This window comes from Colobus angolensis, unplaced genomic scaffold (assembly GCF_000951035.1).
Source record: "Colobus angolensis palliatus isolate OR3802 unplaced genomic scaffold, Cang.pa_1.0 Scaffold158, whole genome shotgun sequence".
Taxonomy (NCBI): Eukaryota; Metazoa; Chordata; class Mammalia; order Primates; family Cercopithecidae; genus Colobus; species Colobus angolensis.
In genome coordinates this window covers 4,671,590-4,698,561 of record NW_012114688.1, presented here as the reverse complement: position 1 = coordinate 4,698,561, position 26,972 = coordinate 4,671,590, and the positions used below count along the sequence as shown (strand labels likewise).

General features: G+C 35.9%; 1 protein-coding gene across 1 annotated transcript in view; it reads right to left on the bottom strand.

Moving 5' to 3' along the window:
- The window catches only part of LRRC7 (leucine rich repeat containing 7), a 597,129-nt gene that overhangs the window by 2,998 nt on the left and 567,159 nt on the right, over positions 1-26,972 (bottom strand). The window contains exon 26 of the mRNA XM_011936894.1: positions 13,869-13,943. Coding sequence (XP_011792284.1) covers positions 13,869-13,943 — 75 coding nt within the window. The remainder of the gene's footprint in view (positions 1-13,868; positions 13,944-26,972) is intronic.

Here is a 26,972-nt window from a genome sequence, read left to right as displayed (position 1 = left end):
TTATATCTCATCACTAGTTCATTAAAATTGACTGACTAATGATGTGGAAAAGAAGATTCCAAAACACTACATTTGTAAACCATAGTACACCTGCCAGTAAAAAAATACTAGGTGACAGAATATAAATTCTTGGAAATTCATGTAATTAGAAGTAAAAATTTGCTTTTAATTAAAGAAACCTTAAAGGCATTCCTTAACGATATTTAATAAATGAAAATGCCCATAGAAGTTGGCATTGGTCTCAAAAAAAAAAAAAAAAAAGAAGTTGGCATTGGCTGTTTCAGTGTCAGGAAACAGTAGTTGAGTAGTTTGGGCGTGTTACACAGCCCAAATTTCTTGCTCTGCGTTATACTAAAAATCAGACAATGAGGTTATATTTGGTGTCATTTCTGATCAGTTTTGATGGAGAGTAAGGAATACAGCATATGATCCATTCTTTTTTCTACTCTTAACCTGTTTCAGACATCAGGAACATAGCGAACTTGCATGAAATAAATATTTATTCCATTGTAGCTTTGAGGGATGTACTGACTACCTTAATGCCTTCAATTTGACCAAAATACTTTAATGCCTTCGATTTGCCCAAAAGTTATAAATTAATTGTGAAATTAAAATTGAACTTTAATAATGGAGTTCTTGAATGTCAAACCATAATAATGACTTTGTGAGTGCTCATATTTCTCTATCTGCAGACTGAAACCTAGAATTGCAATGAATTAAAAATCCACTGAGAATTTTCAGGGAATTGTTCAAAATTTAAATATCTCACAGTTATAGAAATAAAAAATTTTCCAGGATTTGGAGGCCATGAATGGTACATTGTTCATCATCATACTTGACATAGTATCAATGTTAAAAATATCAGTGTTAAGGGCAAAAGTGGTATAAAACTTAGCAAATTAATCATAGCTGTTAATTTATAGTGGTACTTTTATTATGAAAGATCTTCAAAGAAGGTTAGTCTGCTCTCAATGTGATTACTTTAGCATTTTTTTCAATCAAAGAATGTCTGTTTTGTACTCACTTCCGTAGGCATTTTGCTAGGCACTGGGATGGGAAGTAAGAAAGAGATGAAACAGGGAGGCTCCAATCGAAGCAGCAGCCATTCAGGAGGGGAAATAAGTCATGCACGTAACTAAAAATAACATATATATTGCTGCATGTAGAATGAGCCCTCAGTACATATATGCTGAATTGAATTAATATCTGAAGAGGGAAATAAAGTGCTTGAGTAGCTCAGAGGAGGGCAAAGAAGAGAGGGACATCTTCTCTTTGCTGTTTCTCTGAGGCATAGAATGAGTGTGATTCCCAAAGGACTACAGTCCTTGTCTTGTCTCATTCCTAGAGTCTCCTCGAGCCCTCAGTATGTTAACAGTTGTTTTTTTTCAGGTAAGTTCTGTAACAGTATGTGCAGAATAAAGCGTTCTAAAATGGTTCATGTGTGGAATCATTTTTCTAAGAAATAAAAAACAAAAAAAGCACCAAATCCAAAACCTGTGAATTTAGACCATAGGCTTTAGCATGGGAAGCAACCATAAAAATAAACTTACGTAGAGGGGCTATTTTTTTTTTTTTTAAACAAGGCATTAGTTCAAAAAACCTCTTCTTCAAAAGGAAGAGAGATAGCCCAATATGTAAAACATTTAAACAGATCTTTTTAGAGAGAGACAGACAAAGGGAGAGAGGTGGAAGACAGATTGGACCCAGCGAACCAGCTTACTTGCCAATACCTTCCCACCCCTACAGTGCTCATGAAAGCCCAGTGTGAAAACTGTTAGTTTAGACTAATCCTGTCATTTTATAAATGAAAGGCCTTCATTTTAAGGAGACCAAACAAATTGTCTGAGGTCAAACAACGAGGGAAAGGGCTAAGGCTGAATCACCTGATACTGTAATATTCCTTCTTCTTGTTTCTTTCATTACTTCACTGAAATAATAAGACCACAATCATGTCAAGTAATTTGAGCTGACATTTCACTGACCATGATAAAATAATGAACATTTTTCCCTTAAAAAATTGTTGCTATATCACCTCCAAAGATAATTCTGTTCTTTACAGTGGTTGCCAAGCTGTGATTCCCATTCAGATTTCTATCAGGTTTAATTTAACTTATTCTAAAAATACTGGTAGAAGTAACATTTAGTCCTAAATTAAATATCTGCAGAAATGCTGAATCTCCAATTTTTGTTTTGAGTGGAAGATGATAATAATAAATCTCAGTTCCAGAGAAACTTCTTTCATTCTTAGGACAGAAGAGCAAAATGAATTGACATGGTATTTGTTAACATGAATGTGGTTATCAGGCTTACATCTTGGATAGTTCAGACAGGGAATCAAACAACTATGTTACTATATTTGTGTAGGGCTTCTCCAGTTAAAATAAAGACCAGAAGAATCACAATATTCCAACTAATGGAGTTTTGCATTTGTGTGTGTGTGTGTGTGTGTGTGTGCACAGAAGAAGAAAAGGCTGAGGAAATAAAGGCTGGTACTATGCAATGTTCATTGCAGGGTATAAACCCAATGATGCTTTGAAAAAATAAATGCACATGATTTACATTTATATTATATTACATGTATTAATGTAATGTATTATATTAATAAATATATGCATACTGTGAAAAAGATGATACGAAGAACAAATGCTAAATTAATAAAAAATTTAAACTATATTGCCACATTTGGCTGCCTATATGTTTTATATAGATACACTATCATAGATTTGAATAAAATGTGTACCATTTTGAGGAAATTGCAACCTAATGAAAAATGAGAAATCACTTATTAAGTTGAAATGAAGTTACCAAGAAAACAATCTAAAAAGAGAAAAGATATTCTGAAAATTTAATCCTTAAAAAATATGTAATCTAATTTGAAAGTATGGAGGAACATTTTACTATAATTGTTACATCATTTCCAGAAGACATCTCTTGCTATTTTAATTTTATTTGATATTTTCTGTGCCACAAAATGTTTTTTAATTGTCCCTTTTCATGATTTAGACATGAAAAGACTGAAGGTTAATGAAAATAGTATTTGCAAGTCCAACAAAAAGTAGAGCTTTGCAAATAGAGCTCATCAATCTATTGTAAAACACACTTGGTTTCTGAATTTCCTCTCTTATTCTCTCCTGGATTTATGTTTGATTACCTTCTGGTAAATGTTTTGTTAAATGGATAAATTATGGATGTTCATATTGCAGAAACAGTCCAGATGATGTTGTAATTCTCCTAGAAATTCTGTTGCATTCTTATTATTCAAGGCTCTAAGCTTAAAAACTAGCCTCAGAGAAGGCCAGACCACAGGGTTGGTGGGATTATCCAACAGGGAGGACAGCACAGATCTTTTTTTTTTTTTTGAGACGGAGTCTCACTCTGTCACCCAGGCTGGAGTGCAGTGACCGGATCTCAGCTCACTGCAAGCTCCGCCTCCCGGGTTCACGCCATTCTCCTGCCTCAGCCTCCCGAGTAGCTGGGACTACAGGCGCCCGCCACCTCGCCCGGCTAGTTTTTTGTATTTTTTAATAGAGACGGGGTTTCACTGTGTTAGCCAGGATGGTCTCGATCTCCTGACCTCGTGATCCGCCCGTCTCGGCCTCCCAAAGTGCTGGGATTACAGGCTTGAGCCACCGCGCCCGGCCAGCACAGATCTTTTTAAACTCCAAAAAAAGAAATCAGTTTGGAGATATAGGCATGTGATTTCTGGTTGATTTAAATTCACCTTCCAAGGGATAAGCCTTTTTAAAGGGCCAGTACACATAAATTTTGTATGTTAGAGAAATATTAATACATTGATATATTGCACTTTGAATGCCTACAGCTCTTAGAATGAAGGAAAATGAAATAATGCAGCAACCAAATTAGTGCCATAAGAGCAAGGCTTCATGGTGTTCAATTCTGATTGCCAGGTATTATGAGAAAGAGTAGGAATCTCAGATAATCCTCATTGTGCTTCACATTAACTAACCAGAATTAATTCTCATTTCAAATTTTAATCTGATAAGAGTACTCTCATTAAGTATTAGGATATATTTAGGGCTGAGTATACTCATAATCAATACTACATTGACTCTATGTCAAGCTATTTAAAAAACTTTCTTTTCTATCGAAATCCTGAATTACAGACTTTCAGTTCTTAGAGAGTTCATATGAAAAATTTACATTGCTTTTGTAAATGTGAGAAAGTTTGAAGTTTTAATGAGTTTTATTCTAGTATTTTAAAAAACCTTTGCAGAACAAAACATAAATAAGAATTTCTCTCTTTTTTTTTTTGAGATGGAGTCTTGCTCTGTCGCCCAGGCTGGAGTGCGGTGGTGCTATCTCCGCTCACTGTAAGCTCCGCCTCCCAGGTTCACGCCATTCTCCTGCCTCGGCCTCCTGAGTAGCTGGGACTACAGGTGCCCGCCACAACGACAGGCTAATTTTTTGTATTTTTAGTAGAGAGGGGGTTTCACCGTGTTAGCCAGGATGGTCTCAACCTCCTGACCTCATGATCCACCCACTTTGGCCTCTCAAAGTGCTGGGATTACAGGCGTGAGCCACCGCACCCTGCAAGAATTTCTCTTCTGTGTTAAGTACACACATGTACTGCAGCTTGAATTTCTCATGAATTAAGGCTCATAAAAGATATGGCAACGTAGAATATACTCAACTGAAGACTGAATTATTTGAATAGAAACTCAGGTGTGAAATTGATAATAAATAGTAAATCTGGATAAATTTATTTCTTTATCTGCTCTGATTTTTAAATGCTTGTTTTATTTTTATCAAACATATCAAATGATCATCTCCAACAAATGAATTTCCTACCTTGATTTGCAAGCCAATTTCCCAACAAGTCACAATCCTTTTACTTTTCACAAAAAGAATAACTGCAAAATCAACCCCAAATTTTCGGGGGCTCTTTGTAGCCAGGCTGCTGTCCACTTTGATGAAGAGCTTGCTCTTAAATGACAGGCTGGCGTTCATTTTATCAAATGTTTGATACTGAGCTCTTTTTGTCTCTCTTCCTGCTTTGTTTCCTGCTCTGTATAATTTGGGTATGTCTATTTCCAGGACCAGGTTGTGGAAGGCAGGAACTTGGTTACATTCATATAACATTGTTTACATTTCTTGGCACCAATACTTTGTACACAGTGGGCATTTGATGCACATTTTCCAAATAAATAAATAAATTAGAAAATGTAATAAATATGATACCATCAGCAAAATTTGCTCCATAGAATCAGTATTGTGCAATGGTGTGAAAGTTGTCAGAATCAAATGGAGTGACTAGTGTTAAACAAAACAAAACACAACAAAAAACCTGGCAAATAGAGTGGGGAAGGCCATGAAGAGAGGGTTCTCATACTTATATACCTGATAACAAAAACTATCACAAAAGACTGCAAAAACACAACCTTACACAAAAGCCATTGCAACCTTACACAACAAATACTTCTGCAGGGACATTGCCCAGCAATTGGTTGTCCAATCTTGGACTGGCATCATCCTTGCTATTGATCTTTGTAGCCAAGGATAATTATTTAAAAGTAGTTACATAATCCTTATTTTTTCCTTTAAAAACCGCTGTCTTTCTTTAACATCCTGAATACATGCATAGTTTACTATGGCATATGTATTCCCATTTCAGTGCTCTATTCCCAAATAAACATCATTTGCTTTTAAAGAGTCTCTCTGTTATTTTGTTGACAATGGAAGAACTCAAATAAGTTATCGAACATCTGTCAACAATAGATGTCTTGCAGGGTTGTTGTATGATTTAAATGACACAATAGAGACACTTAATGGATGTTACTTTTCTATTAGCTAAACTATGAAGGATAGAGTCACCCTAAAAAACCTAATTTGTTTTATTGGTTTTCAAGTTTTGCTAAATACTCAAAATGTGTTTTGATTTTCAAAAAGTATTTCCTCAATATTTTTATTGGTTTTCTGTGTAAGAACATTGTATATTATGAACAAAACTAAATGTATAATATGCAGTCAAAATCTGGCATGTAAAAGCATACTTTAAAAGACAGTTTAACGATGGGTTCTCATTCTGTACCCTAGGCTGGAGTGCAGTGACTCTATCATAGCTCACTGTAGCCTCAACCTCTTGGCTGAAAGGATCCTCCTACCTCAGCCTCTTTAGTAGCTGGAACTACATGTGCGTGCCGTCACGCCTGGCTAATTTTTAATTTTTTTTGTAGAGATGGGATCTGCTATGTTGCCAAGGCTGGTCTTGAACTCCTGGCCTCAAGCAATCCTCCTGCCTCTGCCTCCCAAAGCATTGGGATTACAGGTGTGAGCCACTGGGCCTCACCAACACATAGTTTTCAAACCTATTTCTGGTTCCTTTCTAATGTATTAAACGAAATCTTACTCTTCAATGTATTATATCATTATAAGCAATTATTTACCTAAACATTAAAAGTTATGTGATTATTCCTCCATAGTCCCCCACCCCCAGTGTCTCTGGTGCTTTTGATTTTCAACCATAAATAAGATAAACTATAGAAATGTGGAACTTACTTGGCCTTGTTGGGAAATGTTTTAGTACAATTTTCAAATACTTTATTTCTTTAAGGGTTCAACACTTCATTTTAACCATAAACCATTTCTCATTCTTTGGGGTTATATTTTTGGAGGTTTTTTTTTTGAGAAATTTTTAAAAACTCAGAAACTGAACATTAACCCTTTCTTAATGATTTATGGTAATAATTGTGAACATCAACACTCTCTTGGACACAGCCATGGCCCCGTTAGTTTGTTTCTATAACAAACATTTCCCAAAGTGTGTTGTGTGGAAGTGGTTAATTGACACTTTGGTAAAGAGGACTGTATAGTTAAACATGTTGAAACATATATCTGTAAGATTTCTTAGAGTTCTTAGCCTATTTAGTACAGTGTAAAGTCCTGAAACAAGGGATAGAGTATGAAGTGATTACGAAACTTAGTTCACCATGAACTCTTTTTTTTTTCAAAGATAGGTCAAAAAATGTCATTGAGAAAAACTGTTCCATACTGAAAGTACAAAACGTTCTTTTAAAAGCCAGAAACAAGATTTTAGAAGTACAATCTGCTATACTTTTAAAATCTTGTTTCTGGCTTTTAAAAGAAGTTGTTCTCTTCTATTTCTGGCTTTTAAAAGAAGTTTCTCTCTTACTGCAGAGTGAAGCTGTTGGCTATGACTTCTTGCTTCTGGCAATGAGCCTGGAGCCAAAGGCTTTCACTTTGGTGGTCTGGACAACTAGATAAAAGACTCCCAAGTATGATATAAATCCTCTCTTATGAGTAAAAGAAATGAAATGTAGTGCATGGACTTTGTCACATTAATTATGGCTCTTCAGAAGCACTTTGTTTTCTAGCTTACGTTTTTGTTTCTTATAGCTCTGGCTGTTGAATAAGTGAGCTTTACCTAAGTAAGAAAATTCTCTCAGCAAGCTGATCACACCTATTGGTCATTAACAGAGCCATCGAATTTCCATTCAGATAAGGAAGCATTGATTCAGTGTTTGTATATATATCTGTGTACAACAGATCCACCCATACACAGACATTTCATTTAGACTTCTCTTTGGGGAGTCTGAACTTACGTCTCCCATTCTGAGCTTTGAATGCCATATCTTGCTTGCTGTCTCTCCCTACCGCCATCCTGAGCCTCACTCCAACTCATCACCATGCTTGAAATTCTCCCAGTCCATGAAAAACTTATTAAAATCCCAGGGTTTCCTTCCTTCATGACTCTAACACGAGTCTGGGGTCTTCTTCCCCAATATTCTCTCCTTCATACTCCATACTCACCCTTTCTAGCATAAAACTCTTACCCCTGCTCCTGAAAACTCATGTCAGTCTAGCCCACAGGTATTCCTCCTCCTTCTTCTTTTCTCTCTGTTAAGCCTGGAGGAACTTCTGCTCCACCAGGAATAAACTCCCTTCTTTCGACTCCCCCACAACCAGAGATCTCCATGATCCCCAGTGCACCCAGCCACAAAGGTCTCCTCTCCCACTCCCTCACTGATTCACTGGAGGAGCTAAGAAGAGGAGGGTCTTACATCTTGTATTTTTGTCTGTGAGTGGCCATCCTCTCTGCATCCCAGGATACACACTTTTATATTAATTACTCCATTCCGTTAACACAGGTACAATATTTATTAGATACATCACAAAATCAAGTACTTTATTAGTTTCCTAATGAGTGCATACATTCACTTTGTCTCCCCAGCTATTAGTTCCCTTAGGACAGATGACTTCCCTTCTACCTATTAAGGGGCTTCTAATGATATTTCCTTCTAAGACACTAATCAGGATGTGGAGTGGAGTTGTCAGTGGGTATAGAACAGAGCAATGATAATAGGCCTAACGAGCATCAAACCCCATGATTTTGGCCAAGATAAGATACTCTGAGCCAAACACCTTACCATAAACTAACTTTAAAAAAGTAAAAAAAGTCCAATAATGACTTTGCTAACAGTCCAAGTATTTGTTGATAGACATTGTTGACAGTAGTTTCTTGAACTGTCTATATGAATTGTAGGGCCAAGGGTCTTTCTAAGATGAGAAAAAAAGAAAAATATCTAGCTTGTTTGAATTATTATCTCATTGATTATTCTCTTTTAGCATCTTGAAATAGAGCTGTAGACAAAGAGTATGTTTGGATTGCAAATTCCAAAACCCTTAAAATGATGACAAGGTAAAAGAGACTATAAAATTATCTTCAATTAAGTACCTTATTTATATGCCTCATATTGGAAAAATCTGTTTTGGTTATTGGCAAAATCTCGATGTCATTAACTAATTCTCTATAAATTATTTCTCTTCTCTTGCCAAAATTAGGCTTATGTATGGAGATGGGGGTGGGTAAATGAAGAGGAGAGGGTTTGGCTTCCCTGACAGAACAGGACATACTTGCAAGTGAGTTTTAGGTTACAACTGTGAATCATGTTGTTAACTATCAGGTACAGTATATATATATGTTTTCCAGTCTATTCCTCTTTTCAACAGAGTAACTATAATTACTAGATTTTCTGTATTCATATATATTTTGAATTATAAAATGCATAATGAATTAGAGTGAATTTTTTAGTTGAAAAGAACATTAGAAAAAAGAAACTATGATGATAAATTGACAAAACGGTCATTTCAAATATTGGCAAATTGAAAAGGCTCATTCTGACATATTTTTATATTCCATATGCTTTCAGGTTTTTCTCTTACTGTTATATAATTGAACTTAGAGAAGGTGAGTCTATGAAGGGTCAGTTGCTCTTTCCATATGCCACACCGTCTTAGGGTAATTACAATGTGTCTATTCTGGGAAAATGAATAATACAACAGAAAAATGATGCGAATATGTTTTAATTAACATCATCCCTTATTGCACACATCTTCAAGTAATTCAAATAACATCCTCATAATATCGCAGCAGAATAAGAAAAGAGTGGACGGTATAAAGAGTTATAGAGAAAGAAAGAGATCTAATAAATTCTGGGTTTGGGAACAGGGATTAGGAAAGGTGTATCTCTTGTGCTCTCTCATATATCTTTTGCTATTTGCTATTGGGTTAGATTAAACCCCAAAAGTATTGACACTTAGGGAGGGTCATTCTTTCCTTTTTTCCTTTCTTTTACTTCGATTCTCTAGGTTGAACATTGCCATTAAGCTTTGTAAATAAATTTGCTCCATTGAAAACACATGATTCTGACCTTTTAAGTGACAGATAACCCAATGTTATGAAACAATTTTTCCCCAGCATTCTTTAAGCTAAGAGACAATAGTATTATAAATAGATAAATATATAGCTTGCCTTCTTAGCATCTGATGTTGCAAACAATTTCATTTTAGAATTAGTCATTCTCATTTCTTTCTTTCAGAAAGTATAATTGGCCATGTGTACTTTTTAACTAGTATGAATGAAACTGTAAATACATAATTTGATTAAAGTCCATGTACTTTTTTCTTTATTGAAAATGGGCTTTGATTTTATTGGACCCGGTACAAGTGAGTTCTATGGCAAAAATAAAATGTCACATCCTTGATAGTCGTTTGTGGAGAGAAGAGACATCTTGGGTGCAGCTTTTTTGCAGTATTCTTGGCTAAAAATTTCTTGCTACTTCTTGCATGAGGAATCCATTTCCTTGCATTTTGCTGTTATTTTTACCTCTCTGGGATTAGAAATACTGAACCCTCATAACCCTCATGTCCCCACATATAATTCTAGAATTTCATAGCCAGAAAAGAGCATTCTAATACCTTGCAAGTAGACGCTAATGTTTTTATTTTTATTTTTTATTTTTTTGAGACAGATTCTCACTCTGTCACTAAGCCTGGAGTGCAGTGGCATAATCACAGCTCACTGCAGCCTCCAACTCCTGGGCTCAAGTACTTTTCCCAAATCAGCCTCCCGAGTAGCTGGTATTACAGGTGCTTGCCACTGTATCTGTTCAATTTTTAATTTTCTGTAGAGACGAAGTCTGTCTGTGCTGCCAAGCCTGGTCTTAAACTTCTGGCTTCAAGCCATCCTACTGCCTCTGCCTCTCAAAGTGGTGGGGTTACAGTCATGAACCATCATGTCTGGCCTGACACTAACCTATGTTTCCATCTGCAAGATATACTGTGTATAATTTTGTTATAATACTTACGTATACATTTCTGAATTCTAGCAGAAGGGAAAAATCTTTATTTTGCTTCTGTCATGGAGGAAGGAACTCTGTAACATTGGCTCAAGCTATAGCATACTTCTCTACCCAGCCTCACATTCTAGTAGGTAAGAGATCTGAGACTAATTGGCTATAATTTTTTCCAGACTCTAAGATTTAAAAAAATTTCTTTGAAATTCGGTGGAGAAAAAAATTAGCCATTTCCTTTGCTAATGAGCAGCATTTACCAAATGTTAAGAGAGTTATGTTGTTAGTTTAAGTTTATTCTCAGCTGTTTTTCACTGCAATTCATACAATTTTCAAAGAGTTGAATTTGTGAGCTAGGAGGGACTTCAGACATATAAACAGCAGTTCATTTTACACATAATGAATTTGAGGCCCATAGACATGATGTAAAATATCTAAGATCAAAGAACTTGTTAGGCTATCCAAAAATACAGACTTCCATAATAAAGTGGTAAAGGAAAATTTTAGATTATTGTATGTGTGGTTGTTATTGTTTCTCAGCTCTAGTTCAAAAGACCAACTGCTGTTTGCATCTTCTGCCTGCATAGAATGGACTCCGGCCTGCTGGGTGATATTTCTATTGTGACATTGGCACAGGCTGAAGTAGCTTAAACTCTTTTCAGAGAACTATCATTTTTGAAAACTTGAGTAGCTGATCGTGATCTTGTTAGTTTAAAACATTTCCGAGAAGCCAGGCACAGTGGTTCATGCCTATAATCCCAGCACTTTGGGAGGCCAAGGTGAGCAGATCACCTGAGGTTGGGAGTTCGAGACCAGCCTGACCAACATGGAGAAACCCTATCTCTACTAAAACTACAAAAATTAGCTGGGTGTGGTTGCGCATTCCTGTAATCCCAGCTACTCAGGAGGCTGAGGCAGGAGAATTGCTTCAAACTGGGAGGCGGAGGTTGTGGTGAGCCAAGATCGTGCCATTGCACTCCAGCCTGGGCAATAAGAGTGAAATGCCATCTCAAAAAACAAACAACAACAAAACAAAACAAACAACAACAACAACAACAAAAATTTCTGAGAATGAAATGTTAAAGCAATCTTAGGATTTCTACTTTTCTAGGACTTTCTGAGAGAACGCAGTACATTGGAGATAGAAGATCTCCTTGGAGCTGACTTGAGGGGATCCTTGCATTCTTTAACTGTGTTTGTATAGTTGATCTAAGGTTTCTTTTTTACATGTCTGTTGCGGGAAGTCAGGGACCCTGAATGGAGGGACCGGCTGAAATCATGGCAGAAGAACATAAATTGTGAAGATTTCATGGACATTTATTAGTTCCCCAAATTAATACTTTTATAATTTCTTACGCCTGTCTTTACTGCAATCTCTGAACATAAATTGTGAAGAGTTCGTGGACACTTATCACTTCCCCAGTCAATATCCTTGTGATTTCCTATGCCTGTCTTTACTTTAATCTCTTAATCCCGTCATCTTCGTAAGCTGAGGAGGATGTATGTCGCCTCAGGACCCTGTGATGATTGTGTTAACTGCACAAATTGTTTGTAGAGCATGTGTGTTTGAACAATATGAAATCTGGGCACCTTGAAAAAAGAACAGGATAACAGCAATCTTCAGGGAACAAGGGAGATAAGACTTGGAGTCTGACTGCCAGTGAGCCAGATGGAACAGAGCCATATTTCTCTTCTTTCAAAGGCAAATAGGAGAAATATCGCTGAATTCTTTTTCTCAGCAAGGAACATCCCTGAGAAAGAGAATGCGCCCCTGAGGGTAGGCCTATGAACGGCCCCCATGGGAGCAGTGTCTTTTTGGTCGAAGCCAAAGGGATGAAATAAGCTCTGGTCTCCTATAGCACTCCTGGGCTTATTAGGACAAGGAAATTCCCACCTAATAAATTTTGGTCAGACAGGTTGTCTGCTCTCAAACTCTCTCTCCTGATAAGATGTTATCAATGACAATGCATGCCCGAAACTTCATTAGCAATTTTAATTTCACCCCGTCCTGTGATCTCTGTGACCCACACCCTATTCATTCACTCCCTCCCCTTTTGAAAATCGCTAATAAAAACTTGCTGGTTTTATGGCTCGGAGAGCATCACAGAACCTGCTGACATGTGATGTCTCCCCCAGACACCCAGCTTTAAAGTTTCTCTGTCTTGTACTCTTTTTCTTTATTCCTCAAACCAGCCGCGATGCTTAGGGAAATAGAAAAGAACCCACATTAAATATTGGAGGTGGGGTTTTCTTCCAATATGTTGATGTGAGGTTCCTTTTTCACATGTCAACTGTGTTTGTATAACTGATCTAAGGTTCCTTTTTCACACGTCCTGTCTTCTCAGTGAATCTAAATCTTCAGTATATTATGTTGAGCCATTTCATAATTGTTGCACATGGTCAAATATCAGTAGTATCAAGCAGTTCCACCTATTTATATAATGGGAAATTTCTGGGGTTCTGAGTCAAAATACTGAATCTTAAATACGTCGATAATGCTTAAGAGCTTTTCCTTGGAATGTAGAAAATGATTATGTACCTCTTATATAGGAAGTGAATTAATGAGCTGCAAATCACTGATAAGAAACAAAGCAAAAAAATTAAAGACAATGAATTCAGAGACAAGGACAAAAAAAGCCAAATAAATGAGGTTATGTAAAGTATTTGCTTAACTGTTTATTGGGGTGAACCTTTTCTGATATGCAGAGCTTTAAGTTAGTGAAAGTCATTTTCCATCACACAATGCATTTTAAAAAGTCACCTTATATACAGCTAAACTTTTGTTTATCTAAGCAGGGGGAGTAGAATGATGTATTATGTATTTCATAGCATTCAAACAGTAATAAGCCTGTGGCTGGGAAATTAAATATGGACCAGTTCCTTCTCCCTCATGAAAGTCACACACATACTGTGTTTGGGCATTTACTCTTACTTGATAACTATGCATAGATTCACATATATACACACATATATATGTGTATATATATATACACACACATATATATTTCTTATATTATCAAGTAATTCCATTCAGTTCAACAAAAATATGCAAAACATCTGTCATGTGTCAAGTACTGTGTAAGGTGATAAGACTGAAATGTTTTTGACTTGACTTTCAGTCCCAAAACAATAAAGGCAAATAAGCAATGTGAGAAGGACCTATTTTCAGTCATGTAATTCAAATCATTTAATGTGGTAACATGGTTACATATCTGTTTCAGTATTGGCATTTGCATGCATTTCTTTTATCTGCCTTACCTGAAGGATCTTATCACCAGGCTGCAGTAGGTTTGATGCTGGCCCATCAGGCTGAACCCTAGTAACAAAGATACCCTATAAGTCAGAAGTAACAGAGGTTAGGATTCTATTACCAAGAACCAGACCTACTTAAACAAATCTTCATGCACATAGAAAACAGTGAAAACAGATTCAGAAACAGTTTATGCGTGTAGGCTTCAAAGATTATCATAGTATTTTAAGCAAGGCAGCACTCTCCAAGCCAAGTTTAAGAGAAGCAACATTTTTGCTTGCAAAAAGAAGCTTATCTTGTTTTGAAAGTGCAATTATGATTTAAAAATTGATCTCATGGCATATTCTTAATGACTTTTTTCTTAAATCATTTGAAATGTGATGCTGAACCATTTTTTGTATAAATTCTGAATTTGTCTTAAGTTATTCTTCTTAAATATGTCTCCATTAAAGGCAGTTGAAGGTATTTGAAAAAGTGTCTTCTATTTGATAGTTCATTGTATACTTTAAAAGTTTTACTAGAATTATATATACATTCGGGTTTATTTAATGCATATTGTTTCATATGTTACTGAGAATTTTAATATAAAATGCATATGAACAAATTAAATATAAGCAAACTGGAACACGCATTTTAAATAAAGTTTATGACTATATGGTTATAAAATCCCTAAATTGATTAATGCAGTTTATAAGAAAGTCAAATTAATTTTGTTGACCATGTATAGAAAGAAAACATATATTGAATGTCTACCACATGCTAGGCCTGGATGGTTCATGATATAGACATAGACAGAATATAGCTTCTGACTTTAACGAGCTCACAGTCTAGTGGAGGAGAAGTCAAGAAAAACAATAATTATAAACATTGTGACAAGTGTTATAATAGACGTATAACAGATTGTAAAAATATGTTGCACCTAGCTTATATTTGTGTGTCAGGTCTTCCAAGAGGAGAAGATACCTGATAGCTGAATGACAAAGAATATGCAAAAGTCATACATACAGGTAAGGGGAAGAAGGATATTGCAGAGAGAAGGGACAGCACATAAGTGAGTGTGCCTGTTATATCTAGGAAATTGCAAGTGGTTCTGCTATGGCTGGAGTGCTGATGGAAGGGTGGTAGTGGATGGGGCTGGATGGGGCTGGGAGTGCAGCAGAGGATCAGGCCAAAAAGTAGGTTAGGGCAAGATTAAGATGGCTTTTCATAAACCTTCTTACCAATTTCAGGTGCTACTGAAAGACTTTAAACATGATGGTGATAAGATTTCAAATGACATCCAAAGAATGAACTGATGAATGGATAAACAAGATGTGGTATATATCTATATAATGAAATATTATTTGGCAGTAAAATGGAATAAAGTATGGAAACATGCTACAACGTAGAAGAAAGCATTATGAAAACATTATGCTCAGTGAAAGAAACAAGTCACAAAAGGCCAACTATTATATAATTCCATTTATGTGAAATGTCAAGAATAGGCAAATGCATAGAAACAGAGAGCAGATTAGCATTTGCCAGTAGCTGGGGAGTAACTGTTAACATGTACAGAGTTTCTTTTTGTACATAATAAAAATGTTCTGAAATTAGATAATCATGATGGTTGCACAACTCTGAACACATAAAAGTCACTTAATTGTACACTTTAAAAGGGTGAATTTTGTAGTATATCAATTATATTTCAATATAGCTGTTAATAGTTTTCTATTCCTAAGCATTATTAATAAAATAGAAGACAATATTTTGATATTCTTGCCTGTTATTTAGAAAAGCATGTTGTTTGCTGATCTGTAAACATGACTCACTTAAACTCATAACTTTGTGTATGTGTGTATAAATGGTTTAACAACAGACCCAAACTAAAATATTTCTACTTGTGTTTTCACTTGGTTTTTCAGAAGTTTGTGAAACCTATTAATGTAAGACTTTTGAATGATTTTTATCTTTCATATTTTAATCTGTTTTCCTTCTTATTTAGAGATGAAACTACAGATAGGCATCAAAATTTCTAGAACACCATATAACTTTTAACCAAGTAATTAGCCTTCTAGGGCTTAAAAGGATATAACTGGACAAATATGCAATATACATGTGCTAATATGTCCATAATAGTATTATTTGTAATAACAAAAATTACAAACCATACCTAACAGTCTAATAACAGGGTATTGATTAAAGAAATTATAGTAAATCCATACAGTAGAATGATATGTGGTCACTAAAAGGGAAGTCCTAAATGGTTGAGGTAGAAGTACACAAATGTTTAATGAAACAAGCAAGTTATAAAACACTGTGTGTGGTGGGATGCTATTTTTGCTGAAATGTGTTTATATATATATTTATGTGGACAAATATCTGCAAGGATATCTTCTAAACATTAACAGTGGTAATAAAGGGTAATGGGACATCAGTTTTTTTTTTCTTTTTCCTTATTTGTGTTTTCCTATTTTTCTACAATGATTACGCACTACTTATAAGATTAAGAAAATAAAACAAACTTAAAAAATTTGGGTTAATGGTGGCACTCTTAGGAGTGATGCTTTAACAGCGTCGGCCAATTCAGTTGTACAAATGGTCAATTCAAAAGAAAAAAGAAAACTAGGTGTTTGAAAAAAAGAGTTCAATAAGGCTCAATGATTTCATCCACCAGGCCAGTGAATAGCACTAGTTGTGACAACAAATATAATACATGGTTCTTTCCACACTGGGCAAATAGCTCTTATGTTCCATCATTTGAAGAGACTATATATACAATCAGTTCCCCTGGTAGCCCCTCCTTTACTACTGGGGTCTCTGTACAATAGGCAGAATGACTCTGTTGCCCAAACTAAGCCACTACATCTCTGATTGCTGGAAGTGAAGTTGTTTTGACTATTATTTTATCTCAGCAGTCAAAATGTCTGCTACCCAGTTAATTTTGATTGCCTTTCTTTAGCTCATTGTACAGGAACAGTTTTAATAATGTTTGTATGAATCCAGTTCATAGAAGTTGACTTATGGCCATCATATCTGCAATGCTGGGAGGAACTAGCAACAGTCCACACCTGAACTGCTGAAAGAATACAAATGTGGTGTCTGTGGCAGGTTTAATTTCACTGATCACATAGTTCTGGAGGATTCAACCTCTGTTCTGAAGACTTGCTTTGCTTACTCTTATGGTGGCCTGAGTCTTCCAAAGCATGTATTGCTTTTTTCCGAAAGCTTTATTACTTCACTTTATTATGTCTTTTTAATCAATAAACTTTATCAACTAAGAAATTGGTCCTGCCCATTGGTATAGTTTCCTTTTTTCCATATATATCCTATCAGCCAGCATACTGCCACATTAATCCAAACAGAAAGCAATGACTGCTCCATTTGATCACGGTTTTTGGCACTCACTATTGGTGGAGGTGGAATGTTTCCCAAGACTGCCTGCAAAGGTCAGTGCCCTAATTTTCAACTGCATTTAGGCATATAAACGTTGCTATATGAAAGAGACCAGATAAATCTAAACCCATTTTGTGGTCTCTTTTATGATGAATATTGATGAGAAATGTGAAAATGCTGACCCTGCTTTGAAAAAGCTCATTGTAGCAACGTGTCACCCTTTTAACAACTCATTTTATCCTGAGATTTTAAAGAATACTTTGGCACTGTTGACAGAGTTTGGTGGGAAATAATCATTCTGTTTGTATTCTAAAAATTAGAAACAATAACTTCCTACTGTTTGGTGAAAAGCTATCTCCTAACTTCCAAACAATAAGAAGCCAACTTGTGTGTATCAAATATCCAAATAATGGCATCTTATAAATCTTTCAACTCTGCTAGCAAGATTTTAAATGTGTTGTTTCTTATAACATTTGGCAGAATGTTAAATGAAGGACAAATTATGATGCAATACATTTAAAACTAGCTATGTAATGTACTAATGTAAGTCAAAATGAAAAATTATAATAGCTTATTATTGCATAGATTTATCATAAAACTTTATCATAAAACTGCTGTTATATAATAACCCATAAAACCAGGAGCTAAAAGTAGCAGCAACTTTAATTTCAAGTTTAATTTACATACCATGAAGACTCTCTGCTTCTGTCAAGTCCCAGAGGAAGGGAATCAATAACCCTCTTTTTCAAAGAGGCAATATGTATTAGTTTTCTACTGTTGCTGTAACAAAGTACCATAAACCTAGTGACTTAAAACTTCACCAATTTATTATTTTACTGTTCTGTAGGTTAGAAGTTCAACATAGGTCTCACTGGGCTAAAATAAAAGTTTTGGTATGGCTGCATTCTTTTCTGGAAACTTCAGGGGGAGAATCCATTTCTCTGCCTTATGTAGCTTCTAGGAAATGTTCACATTCCTTGGTTCACGATCCCATTCTTCCATCTTCAAGGCCAGCAATGGTGAATCTCTCTGACCATTTTTCTGCTGTCACATCTCCCTCTGACTGCAGCTAGGAAAGATTCTCCATTTTTAAGGCCCATGTGATTACACTGGGCCCATGTGAATAATCCAGGGTAATCTTCTCATTTTAAGGTCCTTAACTTCATCACATCTGCAAAGTCCTGTCTGCCATGTAATGTAACATATTCACAGTTCTGATAATTAGAGAATTAGGATTTTTTTTTTTTTTTTTGAGACAGGGTTTCACTCTGTCACCCAGGTTGGAGTGCAGTGGCATGATCATGGCTTAATGCAGCCTTTGCCTCCCGGGTTCAGGTGATCCTCCCACCTCAGCCTCCTGAGTAGCTGCGACTACAGGCGTGTGCCACCACACCTGGCTAATTTTTATATTTTTAGTAGAGACAGGGTTTTGCCATGTTGCCCAGGCTGGTCTCGAACTCCTAAACACCTTGGCCTCCCAAAGTCCTGGAATTACAGGCATGAGCCATTGTGTCCAGCCTAGGATGTTTTTGAGAAGCCATTTTTTCTATCTACCACCTGCAAGTAGTGGTCAAGAGCATAGCTCTTGAGTTTACCTGTCTGTGTTCACCATTTACAATTGGTGACCTTGGGCAAGTTAATATCTATGGACTTAACTTTTCCTCATCAGTACAATGGGTTAATAAATGGTACATACTTTACAGAATTGTTAGATGAAGTGACTGCGTACAGATAAAATAGAACAATGGATGACACTCAGTATAGCGTCAATAAATGTTACTTTAATTATCAAAAGTGTCTGAAACTCTGCCAGGCATGGTGGCTCACTCCCTTAGACCCAACACTTTGGAAAGCTGTGGTAGGCATATTGCTTGAGCCCAGGAATTTGAGACCACCCTGGGCCAAATGGTGCGACCCCATCTCTACTATTACTTTTTAAAAAAAGTCTGAAACTCAATCTACAACTCAAGGTCTTTAATCCAGCAAAGCCCACGTTGAGAGTTTCTGAGTCTCCAACTGTACCAGATTTATTGGCAGAAAAAATTATTTTCCTCTCTGTTTAGAGTATATTGAAAGGCCAATATTTGCCATCTTTCCTTTGAATTCGTAACAAATAAGGGGACATTGGCATCTCTTATTTAGGGAAGGGGATGAGAAGGGGCTGGAAATTTCCTCCTGCCTCATCTATGGCTTCCTGGTTGTGACTCACAGTGATAATGGCTCCAGTTACTGTTCACTTCTAGTGGTGGACATGGGTCCCATCGGGAGGGCTTTCTAAACGATTTCTTATTAACTTTCAGGGACCACTTCCTTTAGTAGTTCCAAGTTAGGAGTCTCAACCCTTTATAGTAATGGCTAATAGAATCCACTATAGTTAGTGGCTTGTGGCATCTTTAAGTGGGTTTTTCTTATGTCTCTCACCTCAGGTTCTTTACTGACTTGAAAGCACAATGGCTTTCCCTCAGGACCACCTCTAGAGGGTATCTCACAACAGAGCAACATGGTAGGTACTGCAAGCTCCTTTCAAAAGAATGGAAATCTTTGCTCTTCTCAGACGCCAGCATTCGGACGTGTTTGAGACAGGCACAGATCCTGTGGATTCATGCATCACAGAGGGACTCCTCTAGTTTGAACCAAAGTTAATCTAGAGAGGGCTAGCTGGATGTGCCACATAGGCATGATCTGTTGCCATTTCCTATTTCCACCTCATTTTAAAACTATCAGTAGTCTTTATACAAGTCACAATGACTATTCCAGAAGTGCTCATAATGGGCTTATAAAACGTTTTGCTTTTCACAAGTAATTTTGGAAAAGGATAAGTTTGGGAGGCTTCTTGCATTGTTAAGATCTGACCTTGCCTTACTGGTTACCTAGCCTCTACATCTCTGGACATAAACCTTAAAGGACTTAGAAAGCTAGTTTACAAGGCCAACATTTAACATTCTAAGTTTAGAGGAGAAAGGAACTTTATATGGCTTTTTAATGATGAAGGTGAACGATTGTGACAGTCCAGCTATTGTAAACGTAGACACCAAAATAGAACTTGTCTTAAGGAACCTACGACTTCAACATATGAAATATGCTTTTCCTTAAAATTCTGAAAAGTCTTGGCTCTAGCTGATGCTGAGAAATTGGTTTCTAGAAGACCATATCTCAAGTAAAAATTATATACAACTACAATTCAGAACATATTAGTTAAAAATAGCATATAGTATTTCATGCTTTCATATAACTATGGAAGTTCAAAGAGTGTTTCTAGAGGCAAAACTGACTCATGAAAACAGCAAACAGAGCCATAGATTCAATAGCCATAGATTCAATTTTTAGGGGGAAACTTTTTTTTTCTAAAAAAGTAGCAAATATTTTCTTTCATAATGTGGGCAGTGTTAATATTGAAGCTATATTGTGGCTTGTAGAAGCAACATTAGATATATATCAGAGCCTATATTTACTTAGTCCCTATGATTATTAGAACACTTGACATATCAAGGATAAAGGTATTATCAATAGTGCTCCTCTCCATGAATCAAAAGTGTGATGACAAAGTATTTTAAGGTTAATTGCTATGCATCAAGTTTTAGGCTTTGAATACTTTGCTACCTTAGCAACTGATAAATTCATATGCATCAAGAGATTTATCCTATGGCCATTAGAAGCTAAGAGAGAGGAGAAGTGAGGGAAGAAGAGAGAAAGAGGGAGAGAGAAACAAAAGGAGACTGACAGCTAAATATGATGCTTCCATGAATGGCTGCACTTAACTCACAAAACAGTTAAGTGTAAAATCCATAAAAGATGAACAGAAAGGAGTACTGCTTTAGAAACAGAAAATTTGAGGCAGAGATACGAGTAAAAATTCTGCAACTGATTAAAGTCTTCTAAAAATTTAACAAAAATTTTATGCATAGAAAGGAATTTCAGTTTCATTTATTTGTAAAAAAGTAAATATTACAATAGAAATCACTTGGTTGCATTTGTAAAAAAATTTATTAATAATGCATTGGAGCAACAAAGAGACTAGTGCAACCCAAAGAAATGGACTATGGGATCACAAATCTCTTAGTGGCAAGATTATGAAATGTAATATTCTAGCAAAATAAATACACGTTGTTTGCTCTTTGGACTTGCATCATTCTTTTAGGTCATTCTAAAAGTTTGTTTAGTAGCATATATATTTATACACATATATACACATATATATGTGTTTAGTAGCATATACATATATACACACACATATACACACATATATATATGCTACTAAACAAAGAGCGTCAAGATGACACTCTTCAGACCTGTTAAAAGCAATAAAAAATAAGCAATTTATTCCTGTTTCTCTGAGATTGCTTTTAGAAATGACATATTAGTACTAGAATATTTTTTAATAGTTTGATACTGATTGTGGGCTGTTCTTTTTTAGAGAATTTGAATGTAAGTGCTAAAATTGTGTTTGGTTTTGGTCACTTTACAATTATGTTTTAACTTTTATTAATTGCTTAGTATTTCTACTATTGTTTAACAATTAAATATATCGGGGATGTCTGTCTATTGTGACTGAAAGTGCATTTGCATCCTGTTTATTTCTTAGTGAAATTGTTAAACTTTCTTTTACTTGCTTGTCATATGTTTTTTTAAAAGTCAATAATCATATTCATTCACTTACAACCCTTCTGGATTTCTGGACTCTTAGGAAAAAATAAAAGAACTATTTACCATTTATTTTATTTTATAAATCCTTTACAGCCTGTATTTAATTTGGGATCCCAACTTGTGGTGAATATTTGAATTGCTAAGATTTGTAGAGTTTACTGATCCAGTCAGAGCCCCTACTGGCTTTTCCTCTCAGCTTCACAAATAACATAAAATAGTAAAAATGATTAAAAACAGGAGTGGGAACTGTAAAAGGCTGTGGATTCTTCTTTTTAGCTATTCTTAAAATAGTATTGACAATCAGGTTTCTGATGATAATTTCTGAAGGCTCCCTCAAAGCCCCTCTGGTTGTATAATTTTTTGACACTATCTGCACTATTTTAAAATCATGAATTGAAAAGTGAATAATTCAGTGAAACTTTCTTTAACTAATTCTGCTAAAATAAGGTTTTTGAAGTGAAAAATTGTTTTGTTGTAAGCTATATTCAGTCAAACGGATTCTTACAGGTTTAATATGGTTTTATTTAATGGTTAATGCATCATTTTATGGTCAGAACATGCTAGAACATTTCTTAGAGATGGCTCAGGAAGTCAAAAAGGCTGGGGGCAAGTGCCAGAAGACACTACAGTTGTGAATTCTTGATATGATGACTGATAAAGTGGCTGTTAGGTCAAGGCCATGCATAGGTGGTGTAGAGTAGAATGAAAGGGGTGGGGGAATCATATTTAGTCTCGATATTTATATAATTATTTAAAATTTTACAGTGCTGATATTTTCATTCATTACCTATGTGTTTTTAAAAAGGTGTAGGTTAAAGAAAAAGGATACTGTAGTTGTACACATCTGAGACTAAGAGTGCATTTAAAGGAGGATAATTATGCCACACAGAGGAAAAGCATTGAGACTGCCTGTGGCTGATGGATGAAGCGGTAGCAGTTCACACTCAGCAGAACCAGCAAAGATTTAGAAGTAAAAGTTATTTTTGATTCTCTCTTTGTCTGTCTGGCCACTCTCATTTTATGGTCCAGAGATGAACACCTTCAGGGAACTGAAGCCACCTCAGTTAATGCCACCACCTCAGCTGAAGCTACTCCAGCTAGTGCAAGTTATACAAAACTTGAACATATCATGGGTCTTTTTCTTCAGTGTAGGAATAAGGAAAGTTTCCAAAGTTAGTCATTCTGAGTCAAGGTAGAAACATTCGTTGACAGAGAGGACAAAGGGAACATCTGATTTTTTTTTCCTCTTTCAACAGAGAACTCAGTATACCTCAATAAACAAAAAATGACAAATAAATACATATGACTTTTCTTTAATCATTTTAATGTTTAATTCTACCCTAGAGAGGTTGCTTGTTTTCTATTAATGAATGTCTTCAGGGGTTAAGTGATAGTCCCTTTTAATGGAAATGTTGTTTGTGCATGGTGATGGGTTTATTCAACATGATTTTTAAATATAGGAAGCAGTTTTCTTTTCCATTGTACTTAGAATCAGATACTTAGACTATGTATAACTATACTATTTATATTGTAAAGCTAATGAATAATTAAATAAATGCATAGTCCAAGTGCGGTGGCTCATGCCTGTAATCTCAGCACTTTGGAGGCCGAGGTGGGCAGATCGCCTGAGGTCAGGAGTTCGAGACCAGCCTGCCCAACATGGTGAAATGCCATCTCTACTAAAATACAAAAATTAGCTGGGTGTGGTGGCGGGCGCCTGTAGTCCCAGCTACTCGGGAGGCTGAGGCGGGAGAATCGCTTGAACCCTGGAGGCAGAAGTCGCAGTGAGCCGAGATCATGTCACTGCACTCCAGCCTGGGTGACAAGAGCGAGACTTCGTCTCAAAAAAAAAAAAAAAAGAAAAAAAGTATATATGTGTACTTTGGTATCTATTCAGTAATCCTAAACTACTATTACTTACTCTTTAACTCTGGATTTATTGGTTATTCTTTTTAGTAATTATGTAAGATCTTATTGATAGCTAATTTTAAGTGCTTTCATATTTTGATTAAAAATGTTTAGGTTTCCAAAGTACACATACATGCATTTATTTAATTGTTCATTAGCTTTACATTGATACTTTTAAATGACCTTACTTTTTCACATTTATACCCCAGTGAACGTTTCCTGAAGAATTAATGATATTTATTTGCTTTCATAAGCTGAAATTCATGTCTCCTTTCTATTATAATGTCTAGATACTGACATTTTTTCAATTGGCTAAAGCACGCTACCATGCCTTTTTAAAAAAGCTTGATATAAGTCGTCACACCTGTAGGAATACTATTTGTAGGAGATTGTGAAGACTACATTTCATTTCTACCAATATTTCTGAATAGATCTTGGACTTTTTACTCCAACATTAAGACAATGAACTGAAAGGTGAAAATTCATTTTTTATTAAAGAAAGAATTCATCTCACTTTTAATGTACTCAAACAACCTAGTGGCATTCTGAACCTCAAATTGCAATGTGACTAAGATGCAGCTGAAGTAATCAGTTATGTTTATAAAATAATTTATGCTTGAAATTTATTTTTAAAAATCATTTTATATATAAAATAAAATCGGTTTCAGCCCCTTCCTAAATTTAGTCTGAAGTACTAAAACAATTTGATCTCTGTCCCTTGCTCCTGAATTTTATTTTCATATAATGCATAAATTTTTTGTAATTACTTTGCCTTACATAATCACTTGAAGTAGAATTAAGGATATGACACATATATAAATTATATTACCTACAAAATGAATTTAGAAACATACACAAAAAATTGTATTTGTCTAGTAGCTGCACAAAGTTAAGGAAATGTGCTAAAAGTAGTTTAATATTTATGTAGTAAATATACATCTTGCACTATATGGAGTTTTAAACAAATATGTTTGCTATTCTCGTTTTTCATATCCACGGAGAAAACCTGACAGGAAATAGGCATATGGTATGTACCTTTTTTATGAGTTAAAAACATATCTTTAGCAAGCTTTTGTTTATGGATGACCCAATGTCATGAAGTTGAGCAAAACTGGAACATTATTCTTGCGCATTTTCGAACTTGCCATTGCCCCACATGCCTCTGAGTATTGTTATCCTTGGGTAAAAGTATTAAATAAAAGCTTCAATTCTGCATGTCTGAGGGTCCTCCTTTTCTTAATATTAATCATGGAAAAACTTTTATTTGATATAATATCCCTATCCACACAAAAAAGATGGAGTGAAAAGAGGAGGGGCTTAAGTCCTGTCGCAGGCTATTAGGGCATCTGGAGGCAATAATTTAAATGTAATGTAAATAATTTATAGTAATTTAATCTGAAATTGTAGGACATTTACTTAGAGTTTATTGGTGATAATAGTTTACATTTTCTATGCTCCTAATATTCTTTTGATGTCTTGGAATTTGACCTGTACCATAAGCAAATTAAGGCATTTAAGAAAAAACATGAATTTGTTTTATTCCATCATTTCTATGGCTACATTTAGATGGCCCAACTTAGTGGAAATATAGATGAGCTCTCTGGCATCTGTTGAGCTTAGGCACTTATGACTATTCTCCACATAAACGGTGGACCGTGGAAGATAACTGATTCTCTGGTCCCAATGCCCCAGTATGTATATTTGCTGCTGTCAGGTCCTTTGAGGATGGGCTGAATCCATAAAACAGCTTTCATTTTGATACTATGAGTAGATAATCGCTCATGCGACTGTTCAGTGCAACACCTTTACACCATATAGGGAAAGGGGCTATGAGTCTTTTTTAATGTCTTTAAGATCCAGGAGCTTAGTTCTTCCCGCAGATGGAACAAGGAAGAATATGAATCCCTGAATGATGAGTTTTGTAAATGTATCATTAAAAATTACCTCGTTTACAGAGTCCTGGGTTGCCTTATAAACTACTACAACAGCATGACATCAGTTATCTATTAATGCAGTGTCCTCTTTCTAACAACATCCTGTGGAAATTATACTGGTAAATTCCTTAAATTTTGCAATGCAAAATTATTATTTTATGAGTGCTTACATACAAGCAAAGAATATTGTGGCTTGCTCCATTGGCAGAATCACCACTGTAATGATACCTTAGTCCACAAGTTATATAATTGCTTAGCAATCTTCTCTGTACAATATGCTCCTAATTATCTAGGTTCAATAGAGAATACATGCTGACTCCCAAGGACTTGTTGAAGCAAATATCTAGACTATGACTAATTAGAGGGCTCTGTAATACTCTCAATATTAGAATATCATATTAGTCTCAACTCTACAGGGTATAAATTTGTCATGTGGCTCTTCTGCTAAGTGACATTTGCAGATAGAGGCATGTATTACAATGCTTATTAAGGAAAGCATTTGGAGTCAGCTCAATTTTGTTTCAAATCTTGTCTGCCACAGATCAGCTAAATCACCTTGGGCAAGTTAATTAACCCCTCTAGGCCTCAGTAAAATGGTGAATAATAATACTACTCAATTAACAGAAACTGTTATGGAGATCACACAAATTCATCAATTCATATATATAAAGAGCCTTGGGGGCGGAGCAAGATGGCTGATAGGAACAGCTCCCGTCTCCAGCTCCCAGCGCGAGCGACACAGAAGACCGGTGATTTCTGCATTTTCAACTGAGGTACTGGGTTTATCTCACTAGGGTGTGCCAGACAATCGGTGCTGGTCAGCTGTTGCAGCCCGACAAGTGAGAGCTGAAGCAGGGCGAGGCATCGCCTCATCTGGGAAGCGCAAGGGGGAAGGGAATCCCTTTTCCTAGCCAGGGGAACTGAGACACAGAACACCTGGAAAATCCAGTAACTCCCACCCCAATACTGCATTTTAAGCAAACAGGCACACCAGGAGATTATATCCCACACCTGGCCGGGAGGGTCCCACGCCCACAGAGCCTTCCTCATTGCTAGCACAGCAGTCTGGGAAGCCCATCAGGCTAACAGCAGATCTCTCGGCAGAAACTCTACAAGCCAGAAGAGAGTGGGGGCCAATATTCAACATTCTTAAAGAAAGGAATTTTAATCCCAGAATTTCATATCCAGCCAAACTAAGTTTCATCAGTGAAGGAGAAATAAAATCCTTTACAGATAAGCAAATGCTTAGAGATT